This window comes from Misgurnus anguillicaudatus, chromosome 14, assembly GCF_027580225.2.
Source record: "Misgurnus anguillicaudatus chromosome 14, ASM2758022v2, whole genome shotgun sequence".
Taxonomy (NCBI): domain Eukaryota; kingdom Metazoa; phylum Chordata; class Actinopteri; order Cypriniformes; family Cobitidae; genus Misgurnus; species Misgurnus anguillicaudatus.
The window spans coordinates 19232372-19248741 of NC_073350.2; the positions used below are offsets into that span (position 1 = coordinate 19232372).

Genomic DNA, 16370 nt, shown 5'->3' on the forward strand with positions numbered 1-16370 from the left:
TGCGTTTTAAGGTGTTTTAATCCAAAGTCGGAGCAGACCAAGACATAAGTAAAGCAGTTAAATACTAAAACAGGACACATTTCTGCCTCTTCCTGTTAGTATAAAATTCTGTGTAATTTCTAGTCTGTTTTCAACTTGGATGACACGCTGCACTGGGAAAATAACGCAAAGGAGGAAATAAAAATCCAACACAGTGGCAGCATCAAATAAAAGTCAAGTTTACAGATTGACTAAAATGATGATGATGATGATAAAAGAGGGGCACAGAAATGGTTTACATAATAACTGCTGATCCTCAACTGTATACTGTACGTTCAACACTTTGGGCATCATCTCATATCCGTTAAAAGAGGATCAATCACACGACAAATATGAATATACAGATTAAAAAAAGACTATATAGAAAATAAAACAAAATGCAACTTTTCAGCATAGGTCATTAGAGCAGCTAAAACCAGTCAACTGGATATGTAACAACTGGTTTCCCCAAGCTGCTTCCAGTAGGTGCATTCAAACAATTACTGCATGGTAGGCATTGATCATAGACACAACATGAACACACACTGGCATGATGAAGAGTACACAGTCGATTCTAACCAAATGGATATCCCACAGACGAAAAAACACCCTTTACCCATTCATATTGATTCTTTATAAACTTTTAAAAAAATAACTATGGGTTTAAGGGTGTTAACTGGGTATGTTTTGTATATATATGTTTAAAATGAAATGCGAGAGCATGTGCTAACATTCTTTACAAATACCCAAGAAAAACAAGCTGGAAAGAAATATGCATAGAATCGATACAAGGCAAATCATCAATCACCTAATGGTGTGCAATAAGCGTAATGTTAAGCATGAAACAATATGCTGGATTGGCTTGGTGGATATAGTGAAAGGCTTGTCAAATACTAAAAACAGGGCGATGAAGGTGCTTTTGTTTCTCTGGAATCAATTTGAATAAGGCAAATTGAATCTAAAGCATCGAAATGATCTTGTATTTTCTTGACAGGACCCTGAACGATACTGACAGACTTTTTCCCAGTAGAGAACAGAGCACGTCTACATTCAAAGAGTCATTTCGAACATACATTTTCTGGACACTAGTACTGACTATGTCAGTCTTTTGGAGCTAAATTAAAAAAATAAAAGCATTCAGGTGCGGAAATGACTTTGATAGATGTACCGAAAAAAGAACAGGAACATTTTGAAAGCTATGAATAATGCATAGGCTTCTCAGAACATAAGCAGAAGGAAGGCCACACAACAACTTATCTTGTGAACTCAAAAAAGAAAGACAGTGTGTAACTCTCGAATGTATGTACCAATGGCTTCTGATTAAAAATAAATGCATTTCGATTACCCCAGGAAACACCATGTGACAAAACAGGACTTGTGACAACTTTAAAAAGCAAACTAGTGGACAACGGCTGTTTCAGAACTCTGAATTCATGTGTCATCATCATTGTACAGCCCATTTCTTTAGGTAGCAGAAGTTTTTTTTTTGTTAGTTACAAATGGTGAGTAATTAAAAAGAAATATGTTTTTTTTTAAATCTCTCACTTTGATTTTTTCTTGAGTTATTGCTTCCTGTGAACTGAATGTATGTGTATAAATGCGTGTACGTGTTTGACAAAAAGATGTCCCTAGCAAGCAGGCGTCTCGTTTTCGGCAGGCAGGTTGTTGGCTTTCTTTCTCCTCTTCATCAGCAGGGGATTGGAGGAGTCTTCGATCCTCTTGATTTTGACTTGCTCGTAATCGACTCTCATTGTTGCCAAGGCACTTGTCATTTCCTCCTGTCGAATGATCATGAACAAATTATCAGTAAATCAAAATCTGGAGGTGAAAGTTGCACAATAAGGAAATCATCTTAACTGCAAAAGAAAACCTGTAGGGGTTTGTGGTACTGTAAGTGATATGGATTACGGCACCAAAATGCTTCTCAAGCAAAGCATAAATGAGATTCGAATCACGATCGATTTCAATAGTTTAAAGGGGACATTTCACAAGACTTTTTTTTTAAGATGTCAAATAAATCTCTGGTGTCCACAGAGTACGTATGTGAAGTTCTAGCTCAAAATACAATACAGATAATTTATTATAACACGTTAAAATTGCCACTTTGTAGGTGTGAGCAAAAATATAGCAAATTCTGACATCACAAGGGGAGCCAACTTTTAATGATCTATTTTTTTTCACATGCTTGCAGAGAATGTTTTACCAAAACTAAGTTACTGGGTCGTTCCCTTTTACATTTTCTAGGTTGATACAAGCACTGGGGACCCAATTACAGCACTTAAACTTAAAGTCAAATTTTTATAATATTTAAATTTCTTTTATAATAATTTTTCCTTTTTTTAATAAATTATGTAATAAATGATGGGCCTGTCTTGTAGTAGTATACAAGATATTCACTTTTTGGGCAAACAAAAGGAGCAAGATCTCACCTTGACATCTTCCCAAGTGTCTTTCTCTTCTTTCAGAACACGGCTGGTGTGTAAGGGCGTCTGTGGTACTTCCATTGATTGCTATGATAGTATAAAACACACCATAAACAACAAAGCTATCAACAGCATCAAATATTGCTGCAATGCATTAGTTTTGCACAATACCCGATACTAGAAAGGTACCGCAATACCCTACTGTTAAAAAGGAACCTTTTCTAATTTTATTAGTATAAATTCTTTAAAGGGACACTTTACCAATTTGCATTAAGCTTTGTATCGTTAGAAACCCAGTCATGTTTTTGAATAATTTCCCCTGAGAGGGGAGAAATACAGATTTCAGTATTGCACTTCCTTTTTCAATGATGTAAAAATGGTCATTTTGCATCATTGAAAGAAGGAAGTGCTACATCTTTGTCGAGGATGTAAGACTACAAACACTCATTCCTCATTTTGCGAAGGGGGGGGGGGGGCTATGGATGGGACCCACTCACGCTACAGACCTATTACAGATCAGTGGGTGGGACTTAAGCTAAGTGAGATGCTAAGCTAAGCGACGTTGTGAAGCGAGCCAGACTTCATGTTATAATATTGATTACCTTCAGCTATTATTGTATGGAAGAGGATGATCCTTTATGAGCTACAACACAGCGAAGAGCTGCGGCGAAAAGCCAGAGGAGGACGCAGCAGCCTCGGCCTCTGCTGCGTAGAGGAGCCCAGACTGGCGCAAGCTTGGACGGACTAGTAGTGCCTGTACTCTCGCTGTGTGCCTTCTGTAGGAAATTTCGGCATCCGATCAGGATATGTACGTTTGTGTGGTGAATGTCCCCGGGGAAGATAGGTACTTTGCGTACCGGCGTGTTTGTTTTAGAGACGCGTTTTTGGCTCACGAGCACAGACGCTGAGCCGGCGCATCTATGGAGTAAATGTACTGTGCGGTGTACGCGTTTGTGTGTGGCATTTTCTTCTTTGAGATTATTTACACGTTTGGCCAAGCACTCTTAAATATAAACAAAAAACTGAGTGAGGCCTGCTCCTACGACACAATTTTTGGTGTGGTGAACCCAAGCTTTGTACCGTATATGGATACATATTTTAGAATCCTAAACTGAAAGCGACAGCCAAAGCCTGCAGGGATAAACGGACGTCTGACGTCTGAAGTGAGTGTTTCTATTTTCACAGCATGGACACAATAGCATACAACGGAGCGGTGTTCTGGATTAGTGGGAGTGGCTTGCAGAGCTGTGCACTGTGGGGCATTGTGGGAGTTGTAGTTTCTCATACAAATGCGCCCTAAAATTAAGTTCTGTCTTTTCTCAGTCAAATAGGCACCAAATTCTAAATTTATGTTACATTTCGACTACAAATATGACTCACTTTCAATAAAGATTAATGTTTCAACAGGTGAAATGTCCCTTTAAGAATGAACACCATTACATAAGAGCCGTGCGCATGAGCTCTCTGCAACTCTGTGACTAGATTGGGTACGTCAATTATTCTTGTTTTGTGTTTGGTAACACATTACTAATAATGGGTTAAATAAAACAATTTATTCATCTTTGTTAACCTTAATTACTATATTGCATAATATATCCTCAAAACAAATCAGAGAACATTTATTAAAGCACAATGAACTTACAGGAAAGTATCAAGATTCTTTATTCGGTTATGGTATCAAAGTTAACATTTTGGTATTGTGACAACACTACAATGCAGACAGGATACTTGTCTGCCTGCTTCAAAATGCAAACTCACATTGATCCAGGGATGGTTCATGAACTCTGTGATGGTCATCCTTTGTGTCGGCTCAGTTTTCAGTAACGTTCTGATAAGCTGTTTGGCTGAAAGGAAGACTGAGTCATTCAAATCTGCCTTTCTAAGAATTTTGATAGGTTCTAGGCCTGAAGATAACAGCATTCTAGGAAAGGCATCAAGTCGATTTAACGAAACAGGAACTTGAAATAGCTACCTTCCTCTGAAACTTCAGACCATTCAGGGTTTGGAAACTCATACTGTCCCATACGGATTCGTTTCTTCATACCAGGGGATATAGCTAGGCCATGGTTGGAATAGAATGGGGGGTAACCACATAGCCTGAAACAAAGAGTTGTTATGTAGCGAGCTATGCACGTGTGGCACAGGACTAAAACACGCATAAGCAGCTAGCTTTCATCGGCTGAACAGACAAAAATGATGCATGAAAAACATGAAACATTCACTTACAGAATATACATGATGACACCCAAAGACCACATGTCACAGGACTTGTCATACTTTTCTGGCCCAAGAACCTCTGGGGCTATAACATGAAAAAGATGAAAATACATTTGAAATGAAAAACAAAGAAAAGGTCTGACCTTGCTTTGGAAATCAAGTAACCTTGTGCTCCAGCTTAAATTGAGCTTGATCAGAACCTAATTTTAGATACTACTAATAGAGAATGCTTACCGACGTAATAAGGAGTATAGCAAGGTGTGGCCAGTGAGTTGTGTGTTGTTGTCTCCTTTGCAAATCCAAAGTCTGTCAGTTTGAGAAGGGCATTGGGCCTTTTAGAGGTATATAGCAGGTTCTCTGGCTGCGGGGGAGATTTTTACTATTATTAGGCTGATTAGAGATCTTAGAAAGAAAACCAGAAAGTCAAAAAAGGTGCATCTGTAAAGCTGCATCTACACTAATCCGGATGTATTTGAAAACAGTGTTTTTGTTGAAAAAATGCTCATCGTCCACACTTGAGTTTTCAAGCGGTTTCCAGAAGTTGCTAATCCACACTGAAGTGTCCACAAATCCTTATTTCCAAGTACTGTGCATAAGTAAAGCCCGGAGTATAGGGTTGTGCCAATAGACAATAGTATTGTGTGTTGATGATTGTCAGACATATTGCTAATAGCGGGCGATAGTTATTTGGGTTTTATGAGGGTTTGTGAGCTTTACTTTGCGCGAGAGAGCTTGAATGCGCGCGGATTCCTTCTCGCATCCACGTGACGTCAATGCGCACGTCTCGGACCTGAATGCGCGCAGCATGGACTCCTCTTAGCACCTGAACTTGTAATATGCATTTCCCTGCACAAGAGAGGTTGTTAGGCACGCAAAGATTTCAAACCAGCGAGTTTGTTGCTCCCACTCCCTGGAACGTAGAAAATTTTAGAATGCCTGGACTTAATGACGCAGATAGATTAATGGCATCAGTTTTAAGAAGGCTGCGGTCATAACAGTGTTGCCCTTGCTTCCTTTTTGTCCAATAATCAAGTGACTTGTCATAAATAAGTAAAAAATTTACAAATAAATAAATAAATGAGTAAACTACTGCCCCACCCCCTGATACTATCGTGTATCGGCGATCTCACAGGCTGACGATAGCCCAACACTACCGGATAATAATCTTTTTTTATGTGTCGAACCTTGCAAAGTATAGTATATTTGACTCGTACATGTACACTGATGTTAGGCTCGTGCACATTGTGAAGCAATGCATCTCATGAGAAACTTATGCGTGCAATGAAGGGTTTCAAAAATCCTAGAGTGGTGCGCACAGTACACGCACACTCTGATGACCAAAATTGCGTCACACACACTGTAACCCAAGACTTATCGACATGCGTCATTTACATCATGCGTTTATTTACTTAATGGCTTTTTATGGATTTTTGCAGTCAACAATACAATGCAAAAACTGCATTTTCAAATGTATCCATTTTTAAGGCGTTTTCAAACAGCTTTGTAGGCACTGGCACGGAAAATTAATAGAAAGGCCAAAACAGGTGTGAACCATATTGGTGTGAACAAGGCCTAATATTAAGTCCCTTATTAAGACTCTTACCTTGACGTCCCTGTGTGCAATGTTTATAGCATGTAAATACTGAATGGCCTCTCCTATACTCTTCATAATGTCAGAAGCCTCTGAAACATAAAGGTAAAATCAGTCAATCTTAATTATGTTTTAGCATTTTTAAGTGTTTATATATAAAGCCCGGAGTCGCTTACACTGTATTTTACACTGTCCAAAAGTAAATATGACCAAAACAAAAAGATGGACAATTATGGTACCTCTTTCAGTGAATGCCTGGTCCCCTCTGTCCTGAATTCGACTAAACAGCTCACCTCCATCCATGCTTTAAACATAACCAAAACAGAAAATCAGATTAAGTAACTCAACCTATTTAACATGCCTGTTTTCTCTCAAGACATTAATCGGCACTGTCCCGTGAGCGGGACACTTGACTTTCCTTCAATATTTTGCATGTAAATTTGTATCTATCATGACAAACTATGTATCATTAGAAAGCTAATGTTTTATAAAATAAATTATGTAGGGAGAGTAATTGATTAATTTATGAAAAGAGTTTGCCTTAAAACATTTATATCCTGTGAAAAGCATATTAATTATTAATTATTTATATCACTATAACACTATATCCCATTATAAATCTAGCAGGTAAGCTCTAAGAATGTAGTTTTCATATTTTAAAAACGTTCTGCATTAATAATAATAATGCAGTGACAGTAATGAATTAATTTGTGACAAGAGTATGCAGCAAAGCGTTGAGACGTAAGTGGCCATTGTTAATAAAACCACTAAACGTTTGACACAAACCTCATTTTTTTGTGATTTTAACTTGAAATTTGGATCACAACTACTTGAGACTTGTGGCTTCATGTTTACATGATTACTTTTGTGAAACATTCTTATAATTGTATTTATAAAATTAATGTTATTGCATTATTTTTATTTCTTTAAATAAATTTAAACAGCTATGACAATTAATATTTAATATTTTCACCTCCAAACACTTCTGTGAAAAACATTAAATTGTCGTCTTTAAAACAAGACCAAGATTAGGCTTCTAGACCAAAAACTTCCAGAGTTACATTATTTTAAAAGTGTACATCACAGTTTCATCCCTGCTCACGCAAAAAGAATTTGTGCCAGTTAAGGGGTTAAACTGTCGATATGCAATATGTGCATAATAAACAGTGACACAGCAGAAACCTGTCATATTTCAAAGCAACTGTAGTTGTAGCAAAATTGTAGCAGTAATCTAATTTTGTATCACTTCAACCAAATTTTTTTTTTATGTGAATTGTCAAACGTGCAGACCAACCACAAGTCACATAGAAATGGCTTTCTACAAATACATATAAAACCACATGAAGTGGGATCTTTTCACCTTTGCCCCCAAGTAATCGATGTGGTTATCATTTCCGATTATACACAAACCACTTCTAAGCGTAGAAGTCGGGTGAGTTAGATTTCTTGCAAACGTGCCAATTGCGAGAAACTGGGTTAGTGGGCTTAGACAGACTGTCTCTTTCATCAGAAAAGAAAGGAAGTGGGGGCAGGAGGAGAGAAAAGGATGATTTTGATAACGGGACAGTGACTCAAAAATGGTCATTTGGCCTAAGAAGTGTCTCTATCATCAGAAAAAAAGGAAGTGGGGGGAGGAGGAGATTTTGATAATGGGACAGTGAGTCAAAAACGTGTGATTCTTTGTTGTGGTAGAAGAACATCTGTTTTGCATTAGGGTTGCATTTAATTTCAAAGAGTGAAACAAACCCTGCCATATGTATCTAATATGCAAATGTGCAGAATTTTGCCGTTCTCACGTCTATACTATGGACTAATGCATGCAAGGTAAGTTTCATTTCTACATTTCACCTGCAACTGCAGTTAGTTTCACTTGAAATCATCCAACTTCTGAAACACAGGGAAAAAAAACACTGAGTTTGACTGAAAAGGCCTAACTCGCACTGAGAACACAAGTAAGGGGCTATGAACGACCGAAACTCGTCTCTACGCTTTCAGTCTCACTAAACCCCAGCGGCTTTACGTTCCATCTGATAAACGCTACAAATGAATGTGCAAGAAAAAGGCTGGGTTATGAATTAACAATATAATACAGATGAGACTAGAGGCATGTGGTTTATGGCAAACCTCTTATAAGCGTGTGAAGCTGCACACATACACCCAAGATTATTACGGTTGGGCTGTGCCTTAACCATAAATTTTCGTAGAAAACCGTTTCGAGCTAAACGCCAGTGCTGGCATTTTCTATCCCCTGCTTCACACACTCAGTTCTGATGGCCTGTGTATTTGGTTTCCTGAGTGCATAGTTGCTCTAGTCTGATTTCTTGTAATCTATTTTGATTTTCTGCAGTTTGTGGTATACCTTCAGCCATACCTTCGGTTTGTTTTAAGACTCCACTATGACTAACAACACTGATGATACATATATGAATGGTTTTGTGAGCGAAGATGCAAGTAACCTTAGATTCCACAACATCTTGTCTTTCCTGTAGGTGAACTGGTGGAGTGTGGTGCCGGGAAACATCCATACTAATAGAATGTAAAGTCTGGATGCACTGTGAGCTGCTTTGGAAAAAGCATCTGCCAAATAAAGTTTCTGAAAGCACATCCTTCACTAACTTGCCTCTACCATACCAGTTAGATTAAACTTGAACAAGAACTTTGCATTGTGCAGAGTATAAGTACAGAGACAGTGAAATGCTCTTAGCATCCAACCAGAAATGCAAATAGCAATATGTATAGAAATGAATGCAAATGTCTGGGTACAAAGTCTAAATGAACTAGTAAAATTGAGGAGCTCAGATGCAAAGCCACTAAATCGCACTTCAAAACAAAAAGTATTACCCTTATAAACGGACTATTGCTTAAATGGCACGAGTAGCAGTGTGAAGGCACGAGTATCTAGCTGTGCAAAGGCCAAGTAACTGTGTAAAGGCACAAATTAAATGAAATGTTATGATGTTATAAAACCCTGTTGTAAATTCCGATGTCAAATGTGTTTAGTGAGAACGAAGCAGGGTTAGATGGCCAATCAGGAACCATGTATATCATACTTCTCATTCTTTTATGGTTTCGCAAGCATTTAGTAATGCTGCCCCTTTTTTATGGAATAAGCTTCCTCAAGATTAGCCTGGCTGGACCCTCCTATGCACTTCCGCTCAATTTCAGTTTCCTTCAGTACTACGTCTGGGAGTTCGGTCTATTCTAGCGTTTCGAGAAATCAAATTTTTGTAGGACCAATCAGCGAACAGAGGGAGTGGCTGTCTGGCTGAGAACGATGACGTTGATGTTGGATGACGTTGATGTTGTTTGTCGTTGTGCGTCAACGACCGGAGCGGCGTTTTGTTAAAGGGGACAGAGAATGAAAAAACATATTTACCTTGTCTTTGTTGAAAAATGGTAGTCTACCCGCATTCACGAACATACAAAAAGTGCTAGACATGCTAAACATCTCAGTCTCATAGAAATTCCTCTTAGAAATGTCAGCCAGAAAATGGCCCAATATGAAAAACTGATGCTTATGACATCACAGGCATCTCACTGCCCCTCCACTTTAAAATATTTGGCTACATTTTTTGAGTGGCAGCAAAGTCAGCCAATCAGTAATGAGATTGCAAGTTAAGCCAGTAGGGGGAGCAAAATAGGTGCAAAACCACTTGTTTAAAATCCCCCACCCTAATAGAGCTATCTGACAGAGGTTTTTAGAAAGCTTCTAAGGCATTACAAACCCAAACTAAAATTTTTTGTCTACATGTCACATCACAGAACAAGGATAAATACCCCATTTAATCATTCTATGTCACCTTTAACGATTAGACCCAGCTTTTACAGTTGACTGAATTTAAAACTTTAACCAGGCTACCTCAAGATATCAGAAATAGCGACTTTTTGCTCACTTTTAAATCTCTGTTAAAAACATTTCTTTATAGGCAGGCCTAATCTTAATGTTGTATTTTGATTTTTACTTTTCTTTTTTTACTGAATGTAATTTGATTGTTTTGTATTTTATTATTATTCTTCTATGCTTTATGTTTTTTTTTGTAAGGCGTCCTTGAGTGTCATGAAAGGCGCCTTTAAAAAAAAAGTAGTATTATAACTGCTGAGACTGCAAATATACAAATGAGAATGTTAACTCGGGTTATAGGAATGTACTGTGTGAAACGTCAAATTATAAATTCTCATGATTATGTCTTGACCTATGGTTAATATGAGCAGTGTTAAAATGTTGAACAGATTACTCAAGATTCTGTCTACCTGGGGTTAGGGGTGGGCGATAAACCGGTAGACAAGATTAACCAGTGGAAATTTGTCAACCAGTAGAGATTTTGGACTATCGTCTCTATCGAGGTTACGCGCCCACGTCACGGTCCTGTGCACGTGGTCACCAAAACGTAACGTTTGTACACGTATTTAAGCACCGCAGTTTTAAAACAAGTTATTTTCAACCATTGAAGCACAAACAACAGATGTATGCGTGCGCTCTTCCTGTGTGTGAGGGGCGGGCAAGTTATCATGATATAAAATGAATCCTATTGTGATAGAAGATTTTGTTCATATCGCCGACCCCTACACAGATGTTGCCTTTGTTATATTACTTGCATTAATTTAGCATATTATTGTTTTAATAGGGAATCAAATAAATAAGCACAACAAATATTTTCTGCAAAGAGAAATTGAATATGCCTTTAAAAAGGTTTAGGTCTCTTAAAAGTAAGAAAAAAAACACTTCACAGTCTTTACTGTATGAATTAAATATACAGAAAGATCGGTTCACGAGATCGGCAAATTTTGTGAGTACTGATCAAGTCATTTAATGCCATTATTGGCCGATACCGATCGATAGGAGCATCCCTATCTAGGACTAGCCTTAACCTCCTAAGACCCAAGCTTTGGTTTGTCTTTTTTTGTTCAGATTTCTACCAGATATTTGGGGTTACTAAGAACCAATTAAATATAATAACCAAATATTGGTCTTTGAACATGAAGCAGTGTAATTGTCCATGTTTGGGTACAACAGGTCCAGTTACACAGAATTCAGTATTATGGTGCAAACAACAAAAAAAAGTTTCGGGTCAAGCCTGAACTGTGAAATCAAGGGATAAAACCTGACAATGTCTGCGTAACACACACCCCTGTTTGGAAACCGAGGATTTTCTAGTAACCTCTAAAAGCATCCAAAGACCTCACATCTTTGCATGTTGGCCAACGGTGACTAACCTTTATTTGCCTGTCTACAAAAACAGACGGTAATGAAAATGCCATCATCAGCACATGTGTGACACCAAGAGATATCATATCATATAAATCAAAGAAATGGAAAGAGGGAGGTGTGATTTCTGTTCTTCACATCAACATACGAAAGAGTAAAGGTATTTGTATCATTTCGTTTTCCCGATTAGACACTTGAATGGAGATGTCACAAGTGAATCACTTTGATGTTTTCAGTGAAAGCAGGTGTTTCAGCTCACCAAATCATGTTGAAACCAGACAACAGATTGGTGTCATTTAGTGACATGAAATACAATCATGATATAAATCACTAAGAAACAATACTCCTCCTATGTCCTTTATGCAATAGCAACATTTTTCAGCACTTGTTAAAACTGATAAATAAGCTTACGAACGTCAACCAATACGTGAAATCCGTTGAATGGGAAAATGAAACGAACTAAGCCACTCCATATTCATAGCAGTACTATTTTTCTTCTCCTAACCGTTTCAGATAATCAAATCAGTACTCTGCAAATTAAGTAGTCTATTGCAGAACTAACCAAAAGATATTATTTTGTGTCATTATGTGAGAACTTGCTTGTATTCAAGTTCCATTTTGAATATTGAAGGGACCGCCCCAAAGAAGTTAACTGGCTTGCGGAAGAGCACAATGGTGCAAAGCAGAGAGGAAAGTAGCTATATCTTGCAGTGAAGCATGGGAAATGATGTTGTTGCATTCATGCAACTATGTATAGGCTATATAGAGGAGAGGTCATTGTCTTTTGTCACACACGCCTTTTTGCGGACAAGGGACTTTTTAATTCACTCATACATGAAAGGGTCCCATAGGTGATTGAGCGATTACCGTAAGTAACGTCCAAATACCTGCTGGTAATCCATTTACAGAGATGAGACCCGGAAACCTCTCTAAGTCATAAATGATGCAAGCTCTTATGATGTGTCATGGCAGCTAGCATGCTTTTACTCTGAGATGAATGAAATATCAAGTTGTTTACCACTAAAACCAATGTGACTACATGAAAGCAGCAGGATGCATATACTTATTTACTGTCTTTAGAATTGTAATGAAGTCATAATGTGCTTTCATTTTTATGTGAGCACTTTGCTGTGTACCAGGTGCTCTTATGTCATTCTTATGTGAGACCAGTTATAAATATAAATGTTTGCACCTGAAATGCTCCTATTTGGACAGAAAATTGGAAGTACACATTTACATTAACAAAAGGGCACACACAATTATATATAATAACCATTTACTTTGAAAAGCCATCATTATATGAAGAATTTGCACAGAAAGAAGGCACAAACTGTACATCGTTGTAATGTTTCCCCTGTGAGAAAAATCTGATTTTAATTGTTGTTTATGTTTCATTGTGGTGTTTTTAATTTGTTCATTTCAACACCATTCCTATGTAGTTTCTACATAAAATTGAAGGCACTTTGATTCCCGCGGTTTAAAATCGCCTTAGTATCAACACAGTTGAACATACAGCAATAAGCTGTAATTCAAAATTGGCACATAAGGCCTATGAATACTGTGAAAACAAAACATACTAACTGCCTATAAAACTAAGAGCTCTTTTCTATAGTATACTCAGTTTTGTTGATTACTATTTCCAGTGGCACATTTGTGTTGTGATTACTGTCAGCAGTTGAAAGTGTCTCTCACAAGAAAGTTCAGTGTTTTTACACAACAGCAACCTTTTCAGGGAAGGAGGGTAAGTGCAGTAATATTAATATTAGTAACTAAATAATAATCAAATCAGAGATTTTGCAAATCAAAATTGGTGAATTAAATTAAGAATTTATTAAAACTGGAGAACCAATTGTGTTTCCCTAGCCCTAATGTACACTAGGTTGTTGTAATTTTATATTCACAGTAGTATTGTGATGTTGTTAACTGCTTTGAATTAGTTTCTATGTGTAACGTTAAACAGGCAGATAAATATAAAAATGACCCAAACAATTTAGGACATTTCGATCTTTAGATGATAATGAAAACTGATGACTCACCACTCCATTACAATAAGAAGGCACTTCCTGTTTTGATAGAGGTTCTCATAGACATCAACAATTCTGACGATATGGGTACATGAAGAAGCTCGCCAGTGTAGCTCAACTTCTCGTCTAGCTTTGGGACAGTCATGAAGCATCTACAAAAGTGGATACAACAAGGTGTTATTCAAAATCAAACAAATATTAATAAAAGCATGCACATTAAATTAATGCACATACATTTGTGACCCTGCATGTGAAATCCATGCTTAAATCTCAAAATCTAATTAAGAGATTAAAATTTGATTCCACTCACTAATTTCACTTTAATTTGAATCTTTGACATTACCCTATTCAGTCATTTATTCAGTATTAAAGATGTGAGGGTTATAATGGTTCACAAAATGTCCATTATATTATGTAGAATAATTTATGTAGAAAACAGTAAATGTCCCTGGACCAAATGTATATATATGGATCTGCTACTAGTCTCAGACTAGTGAATGAATGTCCAATCATTGAATGAGAACAATCATTGAGAGACTTTTGTACAGATTTCTGAACATATGTCTCCCTCTGCAGGGGGAAAGGCTAATTACAGTAACATACAGTAACATTAAGTCATCAAAAGGTTCAGATGTTTTTTAACAAGTCTAAGCCCTGGGTGTACACCCTGTACTCCTCCTCATTTAATAAATTAGCGGGCACCAAAAAAAATTGTCTGTCCTTTGAAGCTACATAAAGAGGAACACCCAACTTCACCCCTAAAGTACAATGCAGAAGCACTTGAATACTTTGAACAATAAAAAATGTCACTGAACCACATCACAGACAGAATTCAACTTCTTTAGAAAATTGACTAATGTTTTTTTTATTAATATACACTCACCTAAAGGATTATTAGGAACACGATACTAATACTGTGTTTGACCCCCTTCCGCCTTCACAACTGCCTTAAACATTCTACATGGCATTGATTCAATAAGGTGCTGAAAGCATTCTTTAGAAATGTTGGCCCATATTGATAGGATAGCATCTTGCAGTTGATGGAGATTTGTGGGATGCACATCCAGGCCACAAAGCTCCTGTTCCACCACATCCCAAAGATGCTCTATTGGGTTGAGATCTGGTGACTGTGGGGGCCATTTTAATACAGTGAACTCACTGTCATGTTCAAGAAACCAATTTGAAATGATTCAAGCTTTGTGACATGGTCCATTATCCTGCTGGAAGTAGCCATCAGAGGATGGGTACATGTTGGTCATAAAGGGATGGACATGGTCAGAAACAATGCTCAGGTAGGACGTGGCATTTAAACGATGCCCAATTGGCACTAAGGGGCCTAAAGTGTGCCAAGAAAACATCCCACACACCATTACACCACCACCAGCCTGCACAGTGGTAAAAAGGCATGACGGATCCATGTTCTTGTTCTGTTTACACCAAATTCCGACTTTACCATCTGAATGTCTCAACAGAAATCGAGACTCATCAGACCAGACAAAATTGTTCCAGTCTTCAACTATCCAATTTTGGTGAGCGCAGGCGAATAGTAGCCTCTTTTTCTTATTTGTAGTGGAGATGAGTGGTACCCGGTCGGGTCTTCTGCTGTTGTAGCTCATCCGCCTCAAGGTTGTGCGTGTTGTGGCTTCACAAATGCTTTGCTGCATACCTCGGTTGAACGAGTGGTTATTTCCGTCAAAGTTGCTCTTCTATCAGCTTGAATCAGTCGTCCCATTCTCCTCTGACCTCTAGCATCAACAAGCCATTTTCCCCCACAAGACTGCCGCATACTGGATGTTTTTCCTTTTTCACACCATTCTTTGTAAACCCTAGAAATGGTTGTGCGTGAAAATCCCAGTAACTGAGCAGATTGTGAAATACTCAGAACGGCCCGTCTGTATTTGAGAACTGCTCTAAGCATCATTTTTATGAACATCTTAGATTATTTTAAGAATATTCTTATTAGGGATGCACCAAAAGGACAATTCTTGGCTGAAGCCGAATAAAATGAAAAACTCAGCTGAAGGCCGAATAACCCATTCATTTTTTTTTACATTGAGAATGTCCTTTTTACTAGATTTTTTTACATTATTTAACAGTGAAATTTTGTAACATAACATTCCAGCAGTCATTATAGGGCCTAGGGGTGGGCGATAAATCGCCTGCGATTCTCATGTGCATCTCATCAGTAAAGCCAGTGTTGTTATTAGTAGTAAATTGCCATCACCGGCTTTCAGATGGAGCGGCATTTACTCCACAGAGCTGTATTTCACCAAGAAGCTAGGCAAAAATCACGTTCATAATCGTGGACAAATCGCCTTCGATAATGTATGCGATTTTGCAGAGCTTCTCAGTGAAATACGGTTCTGAAGAGCTAAAGTCTCTCCTTCTCTGTGCTTGGGGTGTCAGCAGAAAAATACCCAGGATCGCCGCTGTGTCTTTCTCAAACACAGCATGGTGTTCAGGATGTCTTGATTTTAAAATGATAAAATGACACTTGTAGTGCTGTTCTTTAAGCGTCTTTTTTAGACAACATGTTTGCTGCATTTCCGCATCTCTCACTCTCTGCTGGTTGCTATTTGATCACGTCAAAAATCTCAGTATTCAGTAAAATTTATTCAGCCTTTTCACAATAATTTTGGTTGCCGAAAATTTGGTGCATCCCTAATTCTTATTTTATAATCCGGCATCTGAATCCTAGAATCTAAACCCTTTATTCACTGAATCCTAGAATCTAAACCCTTTATTCACTGACAGCAGGATGTATACACATACATTTGAAGCATTAACACAACACATACAAAGCCTTTGTTAAAGTGTGCCGAAAAACAGGAACTTTAAAATGTGTGTCTATTCATACAAACCTTTGATAATCAGTATGAAGAAAAAGAAAG

At 37.8% G+C, this 16370-nt stretch overlaps 1 protein-coding gene across 1 annotated transcript in view; it reads right to left on the reverse strand.

The window, feature by feature from the left end:
* The window catches only part of mapkapk2a (MAPK activated protein kinase 2a), a 45922-nt gene continuing 29552 nt past the window's right edge, over positions 1–16370 (reverse strand). The window contains exons 2-10 of the mRNA XM_055184391.2: positions 13492–13631; positions 6489–6553; positions 6262–6341; positions 4893–5019; positions 4668–4743; positions 4414–4538; positions 4200–4285; positions 2448–2528; positions 1–1796 (exon numbers count right to left, since the gene is read on the reverse strand). Of these exons, the coding sequence (XP_055040366.2) occupies positions 1647–1796; positions 2448–2528; positions 4200–4285; positions 4414–4538; positions 4668–4743; positions 4893–5019; positions 6262–6341; positions 6489–6553; positions 13492–13631 (930 nt within the window). The 3' untranslated portion in view covers positions 1–1646. The remainder of the gene's footprint in view (positions 1797–2447; positions 2529–4199; positions 4286–4413; positions 4539–4667; positions 4744–4892; positions 5020–6261; positions 6342–6488; positions 6554–13491; positions 13632–16370) is intronic.